Below are 18616 nucleotides of genomic sequence, written 5' to 3' on the forward strand. Positions count from 1 at the left end.
AGGAAACAAAAGTTCCATGAAAGGGTTCGGAAGCAAAAATAGATTAATAAGAAGGTATGTAAGGGGGTGACAGGAAGCAAATATCGAAGAGAGAGGAGGATACCAGAGAGGAGGATAAAAAGGATGAAACAAAGGACAGAGTAGGGAGGGAAGGAGTAACATGAGGAAGTAAGGAGGGATCAAAGGAGAAAAGGAGGGATGGGCTTTGTAGGGCAACAGGAAGGGGATTGAAGGAAGGTCACATTTCTAGGTCAGTGGCTAAGGTGAGGACAGCAGACGGAACCCACAGTGACATTTCACTGTCAGAGCAAAGTGGCCACATGCTCTGATGGAAAGGAGGAAGAGGAGGAGGAGGTAGAGGATGACAAAGGAGGGGAGGGAGATGAGGAAGATTAGGTGGGGAGGACAACTTGACAACAAGTGACAACTAGAGGGCCAGAGAGGTTGACAGGAGAGGAGGAGGAGAAGTTGGAGGAGGAAGAAGATGAGAGAAGTGACAGGAGAGAAGGAAGAAGACATCTTGACCACTGCTGACAAGCTGAGGGCGCAGGAGGATGACAGTTAAGGAGGAGAAAGAGGAGGACAGGGAGGAGGCAGAGGGGAGGTGGACAGCTTGACAGTAAGGCTTCGATGATATGGGTTTGAGAATATGCAGTATTGATGATTATTTGTACTTGAGAGGACGTGTCGTGATATAGGTCTACGGTAATTGCTGGTTTTCAATGTTAGTCTTGTCCTGTCAACAACTAGTCATAATTGGAGGTTGGATGAAGGTGAACAAAAGTTGCAGTTGTAGATATACTGACAAATTGTGATAAAACTAAAGAGACAGGGACTGCTAAGAGGAGGAAAGGGAGACTAACCAATGACTGCGTACCCTCCAGGGATGATACGGTAAAGGATGCCATCAAACACGATCCCATGAGGAAACAGGGTGGCCATGATCTCCCCTACCAGCCTGCCGAATGCAGCTCCTACAAGACAAAAGAAAGTAAAAAAGTTAACTTTCAAACTGCTAAAAGTAAATATACTTTTAAATAAAAGATGTACCTTGAGAGATTTACGTAGGTGGCATTTTACTACAATTAAATAATGATCACATTACTTCTGAGACATCTGTATGAATAATGTAGACAAACAAAAATATCACCAATAAGCCTCTATTGGTCTCTGAACTGCATTTTTCAATGTATATCACCAAAGCAAACACAACTCAAGTCATCAGTGTTTCTAGTGACAGCAGATGGTGGAAAGGCTGATGAAAGAAATCCCTTCCAACATGACTGTGTCACTACCGTCAGGGAGAAATGCCTCTAACAGCAATTATCATGATTTTCATTTTTCATGAAGCCCTTGTAATGGTCTCATTTAAAAAGTTTGGAAAATGTAGATGCTTTGTGCAACTGTACTGCGTGACAGAAGGCCACATTTTAAAACCATAGCGAAACACACACACACACACACACACACACACAAACCACAATATCTAGAGCTGAGTTTTTTCATCTGAGGTTGAGGCTGGTAATGATGAATATTTTAAAGTGGAGCACTGGTAAAGGTCATGCTCCAAAGCATTTCACACTACAAAAACAACAGATGAACGGCAAACTACTGCAAATAAACATTGATTGCTAAAATGTTGATCTGAATAATAATAAACTGATATCTAATATGAAAGTTAATCAAACAAGAACTTTTGGAACATAAAATCAGTCTGGTTAGATACAACTCACTGAACAAGGGTAAAGCCAATCACACAACTCTACAACATATTTCAAAATTTCAGTTGCTAATCATAGAACTTTAGTATGACCGCAATGATTGAACGTAGTCAAAACACTACTGATAACGGGCAATATTCAATATTGAACACAAATAATTCATAACACTAATCATGTCCTCATTGTAGCTATCCTCATGCAACCCCAACTACAGTATATAAAGGCTACAGATGTTTCTGCTCACCCAGTATGAAGACAGGCATGAAGGCCCCAGATGGGATGGGCATGGTAGTGGCCACTGCAGACATCCAGAACTGCAAGACAAGAAACGTGAGACGCTATTCAGACAAGGGAGCTCAGAACTGTTGATGGAAACAAATAAAAACAAAGTGTGCTTTAGTTTGATGGTGGTGCAGCCTCTAATCAATGTTAGAAAGTACCTGTGGACAGAATTAAAATATAGGCCAGCAAGCCATGTTTGAGTCATGTCATTGTTTGAGACACCTATGAGCAGGCATTTGGTCAAAGGTATGTGACCAAACTATGCGTCTTGCAGTCTGGACATGTCATGTCAATGTGGCTGTCGTTTGTGTCTGAACGTAACATTTCATCAGTGTCGCCATTCTCAGTTTGACAAGCTGAACAAGTCAGTCAAACTGCTCCACAGTCAGGGAGAAAGTCTCAATCCCATCTTCTTTTTCAACAGCAAACAAGTCAACAACTATTTTTCTCTTTTCGGTTTTTATTTTCAATAATACCTCCTTTGTTGCTGCGGGTTACCCACCTAATACTAATTACATCACTTCCAAGATGTTGTGTTGCATAGCAAAAGGAGTGATGTAAAGTCCTTGCGTCCTTTTGAGCTCTCATCTCTGATTTTGCATTTGAGTGGGAGAAAAATAATACTCCTATTTGGTAGTGGCTTGATGAGTTACAGAAGGGGAGAATCTGGAAAACGTGTGTGTGTGTGAGTGGTGGGGGAGAGGAACCAGTCACCCTTGACTGTCCTTGAGCAAGGCACTTTATCAACATCTGCTCCAGTGACGCTGCAGAGGATGGTGCTGTATTGGGCGGCTCCCAGGTGAATGTGTAGCTGTGTGACTGTGAAGGACTGAGTGGGTGAAAAGATCAAATGTGCAAACTCCTCTGCAGACTAAATTAAAGCTAAACTCACCCTTCGAATGTCACTTACACTGTTTGTCTCCAAACAATTTCTGTATTCATCAGAATGCAACTTCAAAATAGCTCGCCTAATAATACACTTTATTCTTGGTTGCAGAGAGCTCATCAGAGATAATGATTACCTTTAAACAAGCTCTGGGTTTTTGGTGTGTGTGTGTGTGCGCAGAGAGAGAGAGAAAGAGAGTGAGTGTGTTTCACCAGGATCCCTTCACAGGCACCACATGCTGGGCTTTCTCAATTTGATTTGAAGGGATTGGCAAGAAACACTACATTACCATTTTAACAGTCCAGATTACCATTCTACACATCGTTTGTCATTATCGTTTGAGAACTTAATTACTGTGGTACAAGATAAAAACTCATTAGCACGTCTCTCACAGGGTGGCTGCCATCCTGATGACAGAGAGGACTGTGCTCACTGTCTTCTCTCTTTTAATCCTTACAGTCAAACACAGTAATGCAGAAACACACAACGTACAAAAACAGGCATTCAGCGCACTCTTTCATCACAAATCCTGAGATAGATGGGAGCAGAAACACTGAGACACAGAGTTAGCTCCACTGTTTGATAGAGAACAATGTGGAGATGGAGTGAAAATAGAGAGGAAATAGGGTCTGTTTACATGCGATAAAGAGACAGAAGTAAAAACAGTTATAATCTGACATGAACACCAAAAAAGGTAAATTATAGGAGAAAAATATAGACTGAATACTGAAGGTAAGGGTTCTGACTCATCTTTTTCTTGACTCATCAAAAAAAAAGGGTAACCCTATGACAGACAAAACTATCCAATAAACAAGCTGCTTGTAGGTTTTTTTGCACAACAACTCGCAGAACATCACGTCCAGTAATTCTCACAAGCTAACGAGAAGCTTGCTCATTAGCAAACATTGTTTAAATAAGCAACCTACAACCTTCTCCAACAATTCACATGATCTTGTGTCAAGCAGCACTTCATTCTTGTTTGCATCTATGACCTTGGAGGCGAGGCACGATCTACATAGAAATCCCAGAAGAAAACAAACCCTGTCCAGAATAATATTCTTCTCTTCCTCAGACATTTAACCACAGCCAGTAAAGACTAAACTTCCTGTTCCACCACTACACCCTTTTTCTTCAATCGTTTTTTCAAGTTTCATGGCAAATTTCGCCCTCATTTACATAAGGTAGAGATTTTTCGAATTGTTTCGACTTGTTGTATGTTTTCATAAAGCTTTTCTCATCACAGTGCAGATGTTTACCACCACTGCTAAAAAACAATGTCGAAGCTTTGCCATTTGAGCAACATGTCAAAATGAAAATAAAATATTGTTAGTTATTCTCTGCTGATAAACCAATAAGGCATTTTATCGCTCCCATTTTTCATCAAGGTTGTCACTTGTGATGTTATCATGAAATGTGCACACACATTTTCTTCCAGTTGGAGAACGGATCACAGTGGCCTTCATTCTGACTGCACATAGACCATACCACAGTTCCACTAGAACTGGTCTCCCTTGTTTGTGTGGTTTTGGTTAGGGTTTTTTAATCTACACCCGGGTTCGGTAAAAGAGTTAATATTACAAATATTTTTGGCCAAACTGGTCCTAGATTTGAACTGTACTGCAAAAGTACCCAAGAGAGTGTTTGAGTATGTATTAGAGAAAGGCTGACAGCAGCAGAAGGCGACAGAATAGCAGAAAAAAAGCAGTGTGTGTGTGTGTTGTGAGAGGAGTTTTACCAGCCAGCTGCTCTCAGTTTTGGTTGAATTAAGATTTCACTACAGGGACCCTTCTCTGCTCAACTGAGAAACACCATGACTAAACCAATGCAGTGTATGACGCTGAGTGACAGGCTTTAATATACTGCTGATAAGATTATTTATATTGCATGCAGAAAACAGACTGAGGTTAACTCTAAAAAGGCAAATGGATTTTGAGAAGTCCAAAGGAGAAATTATGACAACTCGCTTTTTTTTTTTTGTTATTTTGGAAATCTAGTAACACTGAACTGTAAAGAGCGGATCTAGGAAAAATTATGGAGGGCCATTTTGAAATCTTAGACATGTCCATTCTAAAAGGTGTTTTTCTATTAAATTTCAATTCCTCTGTTAGGGTTAATTGACAGTTTCTGGTGCTGGGAATATGTAAGCTTAGACTGGTTTGTCTCCGGTTGGTATCCCAGGAAACAACCTGGATGAGTTAGAGAAGCATTGATGAAGGAGGTCAGTTCTTCCCCAGTTGACTTCTTTGTGGTTTAACTGGGCAGAAACACACAACCTGACAACGCTTGATCAGATATTGAGAAAGACTGCAAAGCAAATACTGGAATGAACAGAACTTTGTGTCATGTGACTTCCATGTAGACTGAAAGGTTTGGTTTTGTATTTACTGAGAAAGTGATCTGCTTTCCCAGTTTTTAACGGTTCTCTTCTTGAGCTCTTGAGGAGCCGCAGAACAGGAGGCAGCAACAGCTTGGTGCTGTTTTCTGCAGCAGCCAACAGAGTGTAGGCGGGTCAGGACTCAAGAGTATTTCGAGACCAGACTTTGTCTCTCTGTGTTTTTCATACATGAAACACTCGGAAGCTCTGGTCACATCATTTCTAAACGAAGAACAATACTGGGGGTGGACAAATATATATTATGAGGCTAAACACGAGGAGAGATACCCTTTGGCTTCAAAACAGGTTTGATTTTTGTTTGTGTCTCGATTACAATTCAAGTCAAACTAAAGGCTTTAGTTTGGTGGTTATACCGTTATTTCCCAGTGGGTCAGTATTATAAAACTGGATGACAACCTAACTGCTTTACTAGCAGAAACAGCACTGGAGTAGTTGTTCACTCTTGCCTCATGGAATCATTTTAGAAAAGTTTTGTACAGCATCAAGTACTAAAGTATGTAAGTACAACTTAGCACACATCGAATTAGGAAAAGGAAGCGCATTGGTTTTGGCACAAACTCAGTCTTCCTTGTCCTGCTATATAGAATTGTTTGCAGTGGGATAAAATAATAATAATAATAATAAAGTGTATTCATATAATCACTTTTCAAAAACAAGTTTACAAAGTGCTTCATAGACATAAAAACAGAAAATACACAGTGCAATTACAAACTAAAATAAGTTCAATGCAGCCAAGAAAAAAAAAAAAAAAAAGAGTTTTAAAAAGAGGACACTGAGGTAGCTTGTCAGATTCCCAGTGGAAGGTTATTCCACCCTCTGTCTCAAGCCTTGCCCTGGGGACCAGCTGGTCTGCAGATGTGAGAGCACGAGCGGAGATGTAAGGGGTGAGAAGGTCAATAATCTAAGATGGGGCAAGGCCGCTCAGTGATTTAAAAACAAGTAATAAAAAGGTACCCAGTGCAATGAGGCGAGAACAGGGGAAATGAGCTTGTATATTTTCGAGTTCTTGTAAGAATCCTGGCTGCGGTAAGTTGGAGGCGGTTGATTGATTTCTGGGGCAGTCCGGCAAATAATGATTCACAGTAATCCAGATGGCTAGTTTGTGCACCGCTGAATGAAAGAATTGATCTAATCTGATATAATCAATAGCTAATTTGGTGATATTGCTGAAATGCTTATAGAAGTTTAGATCTGAATCAAAGGTTACGGCCAGATTTCTGGCCGTTTGCACTGCAAACCCTCGGAATCTAATGTCTGACTTATACAATCCCTGTGTGCTTTGGGTCCAAACACCATCATTTCAGTTTATCATTGTTCAGCATTAGGAAGTTATTATACATCCAGGACCTTATGGCAATAAGACAGTTTGTCAGTGAGGTAACAGAGGCGAGGTCTGATGGATTTATGGACAAACAGATATGTGTATCGTCAGCATAAAAATGGAAAGAAATATTGGAGTTACATGTAGATGTATGTAGATACAAAACAGTAAAGGGCCAAGATTAGACCCCTGTGGAATGCCGCAGGTGATATTTGCATAGCTAGAGGAGACATTCCCAATTGAGACAGAGAAAGTTCTGTCACTCAGGTAAGACTTAAACCATTTTAGAGTCCCAGTAACACCTCCCCAGTTTTCTAGTCGATCAATTAATATGCTAAGATTAACTGTATCAAACGCAGTCTAGCAGCACCAAAACAGTAACAGCCAGCATCAGAATTCATCTTAATGTCATTTAAAATTCAAAAGGGCAGTTTTTGTACTATGATGAATTCGAAAACCAGACTGAAACTTTTAAAGAGTGAAGAGTGGTCATTTATAAAGGATATAAGCTGAGAATAAACCACTTTCTCCAGTACTTAGGCAACAAAGGTCTAAAATTATTGCTGTGTCAAGGTTAGATTTTTTAATTAGTATAATCATCACGAGAAAAATATTTTTTGAGGCAGGCGAAGACCAGGTAAATACGCATTGCTACTTATTTTTGAACACGGCTACTTATTAATCGATGGTGAATCATGCTGCTGCCAGTGTTAGAGCTCTCTCTCTATTTGGGTCTGTTCAGATTTTAGATCAGGTGTAATTATACTCATTCCAATCCGGTCTGACTGTCATCAAGTTCCTTTTGGATGAAGTCCTCTACTCTGACATTGTCTGGAAGTTATTGGAAGCACTCATTCATTTTATAGGGCGGGAGCAGATACTGCACTTCGGAGAGGTCTTAAAAAATGGCCTTGGACATTACATGACCATGCAGTGCCTGCATAAGACCTTATGACTCCCACTAGACAGCTGGCTGTGTACAAACCCACCAGGCAGCTGTAAGGCTATGCATCTTTATATCATTTGTGAGCCAGTTTTATGTTTCAGTCCTTGTCAATGAGCTATAACTTGCAGCAACTAGTTGTCTTTGTAGGAGCTAAGTGTCTGATTTTCTAGACTGTTGACTAGTCTAGACTAGACCTTGGCAGTTTTTGTAACTGATGCTACAAGCACCATCATGCTTGCTTGTCCTCTTTGAACCTCTATTAGTTGCCTGATGCCGCTTTGAAGATTCACATATATGTACAACTAAGATGATACATACTACTTATTAGCATTCATCTTGGTCTGTGTAGCTGCCTTGTTAATCTGATTTAGTTATCAAACTTTATTTGGGTTGTTCATAGTGTGTTAGGGATCATTTGTCCACCTGTGTGCACGCGGTGGGATATTTTTTTACAGCCTTTACAGATAGTTTCATCAACTTCCTGCTGATTCACAGTCAACCCAGCATCTAAACCAGATTTGTGTACATGTCAATGCTAATAACAAGGAGATAGCAAGAATTGTAACTCTCTAGGGTGTGTGTGTGTGCATGTGTGTGCGTGCAGCTGCTACCAAGAAAACATAAGAATGCTAGAACTGCTGGCAGCTTGCCACCACTGTTGACCTTGTACAGGAAGAAAAGGAGGAAGACAAACACACACACACACACACACACACAGATGTCCTCGTTACCAACACCCTACATGAGTGACCTGCAACAAATGTCCCTAATGAAGAGGAGGATGATGACGAAAATGCTGACGTCAGGTGGAGCCAGCACACACACACACACACAGTTACACTCGGTCTCACACTTGCACACTCCGAACATATAGACATACACAGTCATGCGTAATCTAAACACTCTCACACAAACACACACTTGCACAAAAACACATACAGAAACAATGACACACACTTGACCTGCACAAAAAAACACTTATCCAATCCAGCAAACACACACACACACACACACATTTCCCAGCAGCCACCACAGACCTTCATAAGGAAGAAGAGCAGCAGGATGAGGAAGACACTGACGTCAGGGTGCAGCCAGGCGCTGGAGCGGCCCAGACCGACTGGATGAGGAGATCCCGAAATCTTTGTCCACGTAAAGTTGTCAAACAGAGAGTTGATACACTCCCTGGGCATCAGCTGGAGAGGGGGAGGAGAGGGGAGGAAAAGCAGAGGGAATGAGGGATGAGGGAAGGGAGTATGGAGGGAAGGTGAGGGTGTGAATTGGGTGAGAAAGAGGGAACGAGGGTGGAAGAGAGTGGAAGAAATTAAAGAGAGATGGACAGAGAGGGTAAAAAGGAAAGAGATAAAAGGAATGGTAAGAGAAGTAGCAAAGAGAGAAAGAGGCAAAAAGGAAAAGAGGAGGTAAAGTGGGGTACAGGGTGGAGGTAAAAGAGAATTAGAAGATAAATACAGAGGGAGGAAGAGAAGAGGAGGAAGAAGGGGGTGTGTAAATGAAACTGGAGATAAAAAGGGGGAGAAAGGAAAGAGAAAGAAGGATGGGGAAAAACGGGGTTAAAGAGGATGTGAAAAGATGGAAGACGGTGAAAAAAGAGCGAGGGGGAGAGAGACAAAGAGAAAGAGAGAATGAATTGAAGGAAGAGAAGACGAGGGAAAGGGAGAGATGTGAGAAGATGTGTAGGGTAATGCAGAGTGGAGAGAAGAAGCCAAAGACAAAAAGATAAAATCAAGGAGGGCAAGAGAAGAAGGAGATAATTGGATGAAGTTTAACAGAGGGAGGAAAAGAGACAATGAGGAAATGGATGACAAAGGAGAAGGAAAAGGAAACAGAGTAAAGACAGAAAAGGGGAGACAAAAAAGTGAAGCGAGGAAGAAAGTCAAGAGGGATAAACAGGCAGGAAGTCATCCAGAAAGCTGGAAGCAGACGGGTGGCCGTGTCCAATGACTCATTCCCTTTAGATGACTCATGAATGACTAATTCACTTCAACTATTTTGCTCCACATTTGCATAGATGCCTCTGAATTTGCTCACAGGCACAAATCGCAGTGCCTACCACATCTGCATAACACCGCTGCGGGGGAAAAACAACACCAACGTCATTTTGATTTTTCTACTTTTGTACTTCCTACTTGAGCTAGGGTTGAATCGAGGCCCTGAAATTCATTGTTCAGTGTGTGAGTGGAAATGTTGAGGATCTGCTCTGTGAAAGGCTGCTGTTGGCCTTGACAGAGCTGGATGTAATAATAGGCTTTCCTGAACCATTTTGAAGTTGTGGGTTCACGTCTGGTTCACAACCCATGTAGCATTTAATCTCCTCTCGCTGTGCTGCTTCTTCTGTCACTCTGCACTGTGCTATCTAGCTGGATTGGAAGGATTTCATTCCCCAAAAGACAGATTATATAAAAAGGGGCAAAAAGTATTTGTCAAATACAGGTGTATTTTCTAAAGTTAAATTATTTAAATTTAGATATAACTTCACTCCCTTGCTGTGTTAAAACGATACTGTGAGTTTGTTGTAAAGGTGTGAGCAGATTCTACAATGAGGGTGTGAAAGACATGCACAGAGGGCAAAAAAAAAACTAACTGAAACTAAATAAAAAAACATTTTAAAAAGGTGTTGCTGACTGACATATGCAAACAGATGGATATGCATTCACTTACAACAACACAGACCTGGTTCACATTAAGTGGTCTATTCTGAGTGTTTGTGAAACACATGATTAGTTCTTTGCTCTAGGTGGGTGAGCTGTTGATATATGGCTGTCTGAGCTTTCACCTTAAAACTCTCTTTGTACACACAACACAGGCTACAAGGCATGTAGCTTCCATTCACTTAGAAACATGGACATTGAAACCACAGTAAAGTGTAGATTTTTATTTGGTTCAAGCTAAGCAATAGAGCTTACAGCTCATATTCTAAATGTTAATCCCAATTATTAACATTAGGGTGCCTCACTTTATTTAACCTGCTGTCCCACTTTGCCAAACACTGAAAAAAATGTGGCTTTGTGAAGAAATGGATCTGATAAGAAAAATATGAATTTCTTTTGAGGTTCTTACACACTAAAGTGAATTCATCCTAGCACACTAATACCATTGCCAGATCAAAGTTTGTTGCTGTTTGTCCCTCAAAGGTGCAAATGGTAATGTTGGTGGCTTCCTGTGGCACAGAGAGGTCATAGTTTGAAAAATGTGAAAACCCAAAAATCCTGGATGTAGCATCAGTAAAGGGAACACAGCAGGCTTATATTTTATTAAGTCTACTTGTCTGTGATGATGCTTTATACCAAAGGAATTGAAAGAGACGAAAGATCTAAGAGATTGTTGGTGAGTGCTCAAACCCTGCTGCTTGCATTTTGCTTTCTGGTTATGATGCATCATGGCCTGTAGATGGATACTGGACAGCACAACTTTGTTCTATGTTGTTTTAAAGCAGGTGTTCTTTTACATAAATATCTGTGTGTAGTGGTGTTTTAAAACATGTAAATTAGATACTGCTGTTTGCTTTTGTGGAGTCGCATTTACTGCTGGTTTTTGTTCATCAGCTCTCGGTAGCTGTCAGCATTGCATGCATGTACAACATATTTACATGCGTTGTATTCTCCTTTGGTTACATGACAGACGGGGGGATAACAAGATATGAACTCTGACCTCTCCTGCCATGAACTGTCCAAACCCGGGTGGGAAGGTCAAGGTGGCGATGACCAGCGTTACCACAGCAGGAAAGACCAGCCGGCTGGGAGGGAAAACAGAAAAAAGGCTTTGTTAATGAAACACATTCAATGCCATCCTCAAGCTTTAGAAAAATGCAGCAAATATTCAAAAATATTGACCCTATTGACACACAGAGACTTACTATTTGGTCAGGAAGCGGGTCATGGCGTTGGGTCTTCTCATGAACAGCACCACCTGTCTGTTGAGATAGACAAAGAATGCCCCCAGGAACCCACAGGAGATCCTGCACAAACAAATAAACTTCACATTAGCCAAGTTAAGTCACCTATACATTTGTATCACCCTTGGAATAAACTATTAATAACAAGGTGTTGACAAAGTGACACGTGACCACTAAAAACAACAAATATGAGGGAGAACTGAAAATGTGTCATTCATTGTTATATTGTATGTCTAGAAAAATTGCATCCTCTAAGCATATAGTTATATGGCGGATAATGCTTTTTAAACTGAAAACACACATCTTCACATCTTATACCGTGACATATAAGGCTGGTCTTAAACTGCATCATCACATGAAGGTGGTCACCTGTGTTCTATGTGTCCCCCCCGACGTTATTGGTGAACTAATAAATTGGATTATCCATGTTTCAAATGATACATTTGCATAAAGTTCAACTTATTAACATTTTCCATCTTGTCCATTAGAAAGTTTGGACACACACCATTCACACATGCACACACACAAAAATGTTGCCATATATGTCTTTGTCTCAGTTTTCCAGTAGCTCACCCAATGATGGCAAATGCTGGCAGCTCCTGCAGGTCAAAAGGGAAATCCATGCGAAAGTTTGTCCTGAACAGAGCTGTGATGGTTACTGGAAGACAAAGAAAAGGCGAAAAGAAGAAGTAAAATTTATTTATCAGTTTTTAGCAACCTAAATACAACATACGTACCGGTGATCCTTTTAGCATTTCAAAAATAGGATTTAGTCTTATAAGAAACAAATGATTTTCTTTACAGCAGCAGCTGTTGTAGGATTTTTTTATAGACCAGGTAAAAAAAGTTGTACATCATCTCTGTATTCTGCAGTACTGTTCAGCTTCCTTGTATTGCAAGGTCATGGGAGAGTGTTGGCACAGTAGAATGAGATAGAAAGATCTTTCTTGGTTTGTCTAGAACTCAATTTAATATTCTTATAAGACACTTATAAATAGCCTGAGTCAAGCATTAAAATAACCTGCTGCTACATGGTGGAGGAGGACACCATCTAGTGGAAAATGTATGACATGCCTACATTATACATTAAGTCAGTGTCACTAAAAAGATGTGGCTTGGTGATGGATATTGAAGTAAGGGCGCCCTCTAGTTCAAGTCTGATAAAGAGGAAGTAACATAATATTGTCCAGTATCTCACACCCATACAAAATTTGCAATGGCTGTAAATATTTTAATACTCTTTCTCCAATCTGTTGTGGTTTTGGGGTTTAGTTGTGTTATTTCCTATTTTAGTGTGTGTTGTGCCTCATGTGTCTTGTGTAATGTTACTTCCTGTCTTTGTTTGCTTTTCCCGCCAGTTTTGATTGTTTGCTCTGCCCTGATTAGTTTCACCTGTGTCTCGTTTTCTCCCTTCACCTGAGTGGATTTAAGTTTGGATGTGTTTGCCTGATTTGGACTGCCTTTTGGATTTGATGGCTGCCTGCCTCAGTAAGCCTGTAAGCCTTTTGTTCTCCAATAAATCATTGAACTTTACCAGCTCTGCCTCTGTGCCTGCGTTTGGGTCCATCCCCTTGTATTCCCAGTGTTCCCTGCTTGACAACCCTCGACACAATCCGTACCTGCGTCTTTGTTGAACACGGATAACACTCTGAATATGAAGGCACTAAATGTAGCAGCAAAGTATCCTCTCCAGTAGTTTCTCACAGCAAAGTATGTGGATGTTACCTCTATACTGAAGAGCACACCTGGTGGAGAAAGAAAAAAGGGACAAAGAACCAGTAATCAAACAGACAGGACCTGAAAACAATAAACTAATCCATAGTTAAAGAAAGGTACATGCAAACAACCTGATATTTCCTGTAAAAGGGCAGAATAGGAAAGGCAAAAGGCTGTGTACCTCCAAGTGGAGTGCCAAAGCAGCAGCCCACCCCAACAGCACAGCCCACTGTCAGGATGTCTGTATAACAGTATGGATTCTACTGATCCAGAGAGGAGGAAACAGGATTGAGACAATAGAAAAACAATAAAACATAGGAATATCTCATGCAGTATACATTTTTTACAATAAAAAAAACAAAAGGTACGTAAATGAAAGTGTTTCCTGACATCAGCTTACCTGATAAACTCCTGAAAAAAACGACATGAACCTGCTCAGAACTGCAGCACAGATACTGGCAATGTGAACAAATGGGCCCTGAGTGGAGATGAGTACAACAGACAAATGAAAAGAAGTACATATAGTACAAGACAAAAAAAACCACTACAGATGTTTCAATGATCAGATGTAAAAGTAGAGAAAGAAATTAGTTAATTAATCTGTGTAAAAATCTGGATGGCCCAGTTTTATCTGGCTTCACCCACCTCTTTTCCTACAGGCATCCCACTGCCCAGGGCAGCAGTCAGACCAATGACTTTAGCAACAAAGGCCTTGAGAGTTAAATATTCCTTTAGCACTACACCTCTCAGGATGGTCTTCAACTCTGGGATGCCAGAACCTGAAACGGAAAGTGGAACAGAGGTTGTTTAGGAGGGAAGGGGGGACAAAGAGGTTTGAATTATAGAAAATTCAAACTGGTGTGGAGCTCATGTCCCACAGTAGTACAGCATGATTTTATGGAAAAAGCTGGACACAGATGTACAATCCAATTTAAAGCACTTCCATAACCTAAAATCTCTAATCCTGTTTTTTTTTAATCTGCTCGAAACAGTGTCATTTTGTTCTTGCTTTGAAGAAAAATTCCTTGTAATCTACTCATGTGAAAAAGGTATGAGATAATGTGAAAAACATTCATCTGTATTCTTGTGAAGCTGAGGTAGGTAATCACGCACCCTGGAGGACTTAGACTCCGCAGGGTTTCACTCCAATCAAATATTACAGCATCTGATTTCACTGATTAGCCGAGATAAAGCTATCAATACATTATTTTGTTAATTGGTTGGTTTAAGATTTTAAGATTGGAGTTAAAACCTGCAGACTCATTATTCTCTCTATTTGAATGACTATCCCACTATGTGACGTTGGAGACTACATTTTAAATGTACATTGTCTAATATGCACTGGATTACACCTCAAAGTAATGATTCTGAGACATTCTACAAGAGACTAAAGGCAGATGAGCACAGAGAAGCATGAGAACATATGCATGATGTGGAAGGGGTTACAGACCGATAGCTTGAGGAGCAACCAGGTGACAAAAGAGGGAAGAGAACAGGATGAACATCAGGGGATATGAAACCCAGGCCAGGTACTGCAGGGGGATGTTCCCCCTCAGCTCCCCATGAATCCATTTATAGGCTGAAGGAGGGAGGGAGAAAAGCAAAAGGAAAAGCAAAAGAATAATGGATTGAAAAGAAGAGAGAAGGATGAATAGCAGGAAGTGTAGGAGGAAGTAAGAAGAAAGGGGTTGAAAAAGGAAAGCAAGAGAGAGAACCGAAGATAGAAGCAGGACACAGAAGGTAAGGAATGAAACAGGCATAAAAGAAAATTCAGAGAGGAAGAGAAAGTGCAAAAATCTGATCTATTTTGCAACTGCTTTTCCTTTACTTTAATGGCTTCTGCAATGCATTTTGGGTTCTGTAGTTCTACCTTGCAGGCTCTTTGCACTGGCATAGTCCATTGTCCAGCTGACCAGCGCCATTGTGATGCCCAGCAGAACAAGGAAGATCCAGTCTTCTCCCAACCTGGTCACAAGGAATCTCTGCACCCGGGCTATGCAGTCTGACAAAACCAAACACCAAAAAAGATCACAAAAAAGGAGTAATAAAGCATCTATCTATTTACTTACTTTTTTATCTTTCTTCAAGATTGCTCACCTCTACACTTGGAGTATGAGCGTTTCTTCTTCATAGAGGACGTAAGGCCTGGTTCAGCTGTTTGCTCATCAGCATCCTCTGTCTCCATGTTGGACTGACGCCTGTTCCTTTGTCTGCTGTGATAGCTGTGCTGATGTCCGTGTCGATTGTGGTATCCATTTTGACCATGGCCACGGCGGCCATGTCCATGTCGTGTCCTCCCATGGCTGCGGGGATGGTTGCCATGTTTCTTGATCTGTCTCTCTGTCAGCAGGCGTGTGGCCTCCCGTCTGCCAGAGCCTCCTTGGTGCTCTTGGTACTCCCCATAGAGCTGTCAATCAATCAGTAAACCAATCCATTATTCAATTAGTACAGAAGAGAACAAATCATATAAATATCCAGCATTCATTCACTAGACATAAACATGCGCAGGTAGTTCCTGAGAAAGTGAGAATGTGGAGTTGGACAGTACTCTCCCTTTGGCCCCGTGGCAGAGAAGAGTCCATTTTAAAAATAGACAGGACCACGTGTTGACCCAAACAGCTCTAATGGAAGCGGAAACATAGGCTCTGTCTCTAGATCTATCACCTCTGGACAGACTCCATGAAAATTGCCTGGGACATCTGGGGAAGAGATCACTTCCCATCTCTCTCTCCCTCTCTCACTAGCACAAATATCTCTTTCAGTAGGAGATGCCCTCTTGCATTTGTTTCATCCTTTTCTTCAAAACACAATATATAATCACACACTTCCAACATCAGCCTCACCATATAGCATGTGCTTTCTTTTTCTCCTCTTTATTTTGAATAAATAACAATAATGCCTTTATGTAGTTTGCTATCATAACAAATTTCTAAATAGCCTTCTCTTATCTCTTCCAAACAAATTACAGTATGCAGGTGTGAAAAAAGTATAGCACTTAAACTTTCTAGGTGCTCAGGTGGGTGATGAGTATTCTGCATCATGATCATTCTTACTGTTGTATATTCACGTCTGGGACCTGCCCAGTGCTTCTACGGGTACCTGCTATGCAGGATTTGTTGGTGTAGCTTGGAAAAATATGGAAAAGCATTTAATGAAACTGACATGTTTAGAGTGGCGTCAGAGTCTGCCAGCGACGGAACTACAGGTGTGTAACTGGCAGAAAATGGATCTTTATATACAGTCTATGATTTAGACACACTCACACACGTGTGTACATAAAGTGCTGGCAATGCTGTGTGAGCAGAGATGCCAGTCAATTCACAGTGAAACTTGAGCAGCATAATACACAATGTGCTGTAACAGAATGCCAACACACAACACAGACTCAAACAATAGAAGCCACAGATGACTTGATTTGGTAGGAGGTGCTCATGTGTTTACTGTAAAATGTAACACACAACACACTGTTCTGCTGATCTAAGCAACAATATACTAAGGTGAGACACAAGACTTCAAAAAAAGGTGCTCCATGCCATCTAAGAAGGGAGGATTTTCTCATCATAGATCTTTGCTTACATGTCCTGTAAGCTCGTGTCTGCAAAGAAATTACACACAAGACACACAAACGCACTTGAAAAGGGACAACTATCACCTTACCATAATGTAACGCCAGACAGATACATGATACACTGTCAACTCCACACCTTGAGTAACCACATCGCACTGATTCTTCTTTAGACTCAAGAAAATGTTTCATTCACACAGAAATGTCTTTCTTGGCAGCCCCTGTATAACATGCATGCAGAGAAAAAAAGTATACAGGCCCCTCATGCTAATACAAATTGGCTGTGCAGTTATGGCTAAATATGTAACAGCCAGGGGAAAAAATGCTGTGGCTTAGGTGTAGGTTAATTCAGCATTGTTCTAATTTTGAGTTTTATTTTCATATTTACAGATCTGCAAAACATTGAACTTTTTTTCCTTCAACCCTAGTCCCTATTCAGCCTTTTGTCACACATATACAATACTTTTACCTTGCATACATATACATTTACATGGGATGTATGGGAGTATACAGTTTTCCTACAGGAATCTGTGGTGTTTTTCATTCCATGTAAACATCTGAGCAGTTTGCTAAATCCGCAATGAACAGGACACTTTGTTACATGCCTAAACAAGGCAAATAATAATTGTCATATTCAGAAACAGCTTTGTTAACTAGCTAACTAGCTAACAGGCTACATTAGCAAAGTAACGAATTTAAAGCAAAAAAACACAAGGACTAAGGATGCACACACCTAAGCAATGATTTATTATTATTAACTTTGAGAATAATCCAGACCATTAAATATTTGTTTGTCTGTTGTTTAAACAACCTTTATCAAAGTTCATTATGTAAAATATTCCTCAGTAATAAAACCAGATATGTTGTTTTTAACAACAAAGTGTTCATCGGCTGATCAGATATTATTGTTAACTAGCCACTATCATGGAAATGGCAACATAATTTCTCCAAAACCACATACATTGAACATCTCTATTTGATTTGGTTTAGACACCCAAGTTGAATGTTTGGAAATGCTATCAGCTGTTCACTTCTATGCAGCTCAGGACAGGAGGACCTCCAATATGGCCACCACAGAGATATGTTGTAAGAAATCCATCCTTCCCAAACTCACCCTCGTTAACCTCGTTCCACCTCGCCTTCCTGTTTTCCCTCTTGACCAGTGAAACTCTACTCTGCACTAATCACGTACTCCTTTACCTCCTTCCTTCGATGCCCCCTACTCTCCTTCCTTTCTTTCCCCCTCTCTCTCTCTGCCGGTGAAACACTACTCTGGGCTAAATTTAGTTTCGGTGTGATCCAATATTCCTCATTACACTTCCCACACCTCTCTCCCTCTCTCTCACCATCAGTGTACCTTGCAATGCCTCATCATATTCCCCCATTTCTCCTATATCTCTATCTCTCTCTCTCTGTCCTTCCAGTTGTCTTTTAGTCCCTCAAGGACTTATGGAGAGGAAGTATAAACTGATAAAACTTCTCCGAAACAGCTAAGTTTCCCAATATTCCAGTTGAATGTATCTGCCAATGTACAGTTATAGCTTCTGATTTACATACTACACAGCTTACAGACATACATTATACCTAGTGGAGGGTCAGGTACAGCACAATACCCCATGGAAGGATTCAGTGCCTTGCTCATGGACACTTCTGCAGTCTAGGGCTGGGTATCATTTGATATTTCTCAATACTAGTGCTAATGCAATAGAAGCCTTTTTTAATACTTTTGAGTAATATAAACACCAAAGCAAAACTTCTTAAATGCAGTCATATAAGAAGTTTGCCTAAATAAAATAGCCTAAAAATAGCAAAAAGTTTGATTTAAATTTATCTGATCAAAGTTAACAAGATAATGCATCTGACTAGACATTCAA

At 40.5% G+C, this 18616-nt stretch overlaps 1 protein-coding gene across 1 annotated transcript in view; it reads right to left on the reverse strand.

The window, feature by feature from the left end:
• The window catches only part of LOC122864491 (chloride channel protein 1-like), a 37881-nt gene that overhangs the window by 15480 nt on the left and 3785 nt on the right, over positions 1–18616 (reverse strand). Inside the window, exons 2-13 of the mRNA XM_044171975.1 lie at positions 15275–15584; positions 15048–15179; positions 13823–13956; positions 13578–13655; positions 13359–13437; positions 13081–13206; positions 12035–12119; positions 11423–11524; positions 11218–11302; positions 8589–8744; positions 1966–2035; positions 864–974 (exon numbers count right to left, since the gene is read on the reverse strand). Coding sequence (XP_044027910.1) covers positions 864–974; positions 1966–2035; positions 8589–8744; positions 11218–11302; positions 11423–11524; positions 12035–12119; positions 13081–13206; positions 13359–13437; positions 13578–13655; positions 13823–13956; positions 15048–15179; positions 15275–15584 — 1468 coding nt within the window. The remainder of the gene's footprint in view (positions 1–863; positions 975–1965; positions 2036–8588; positions 8745–11217; positions 11303–11422; positions 11525–12034; positions 12120–13080; positions 13207–13358; positions 13438–13577; positions 13656–13822; positions 13957–15047; positions 15180–15274; positions 15585–18616) is intronic.

Source organism: Siniperca chuatsi, linkage group LG17, assembly GCF_020085105.1.
Source record: "Siniperca chuatsi isolate FFG_IHB_CAS linkage group LG17, ASM2008510v1, whole genome shotgun sequence".
Taxonomy (NCBI): Eukaryota; Metazoa; Chordata; class Actinopteri; order Centrarchiformes; family Sinipercidae; genus Siniperca; species Siniperca chuatsi.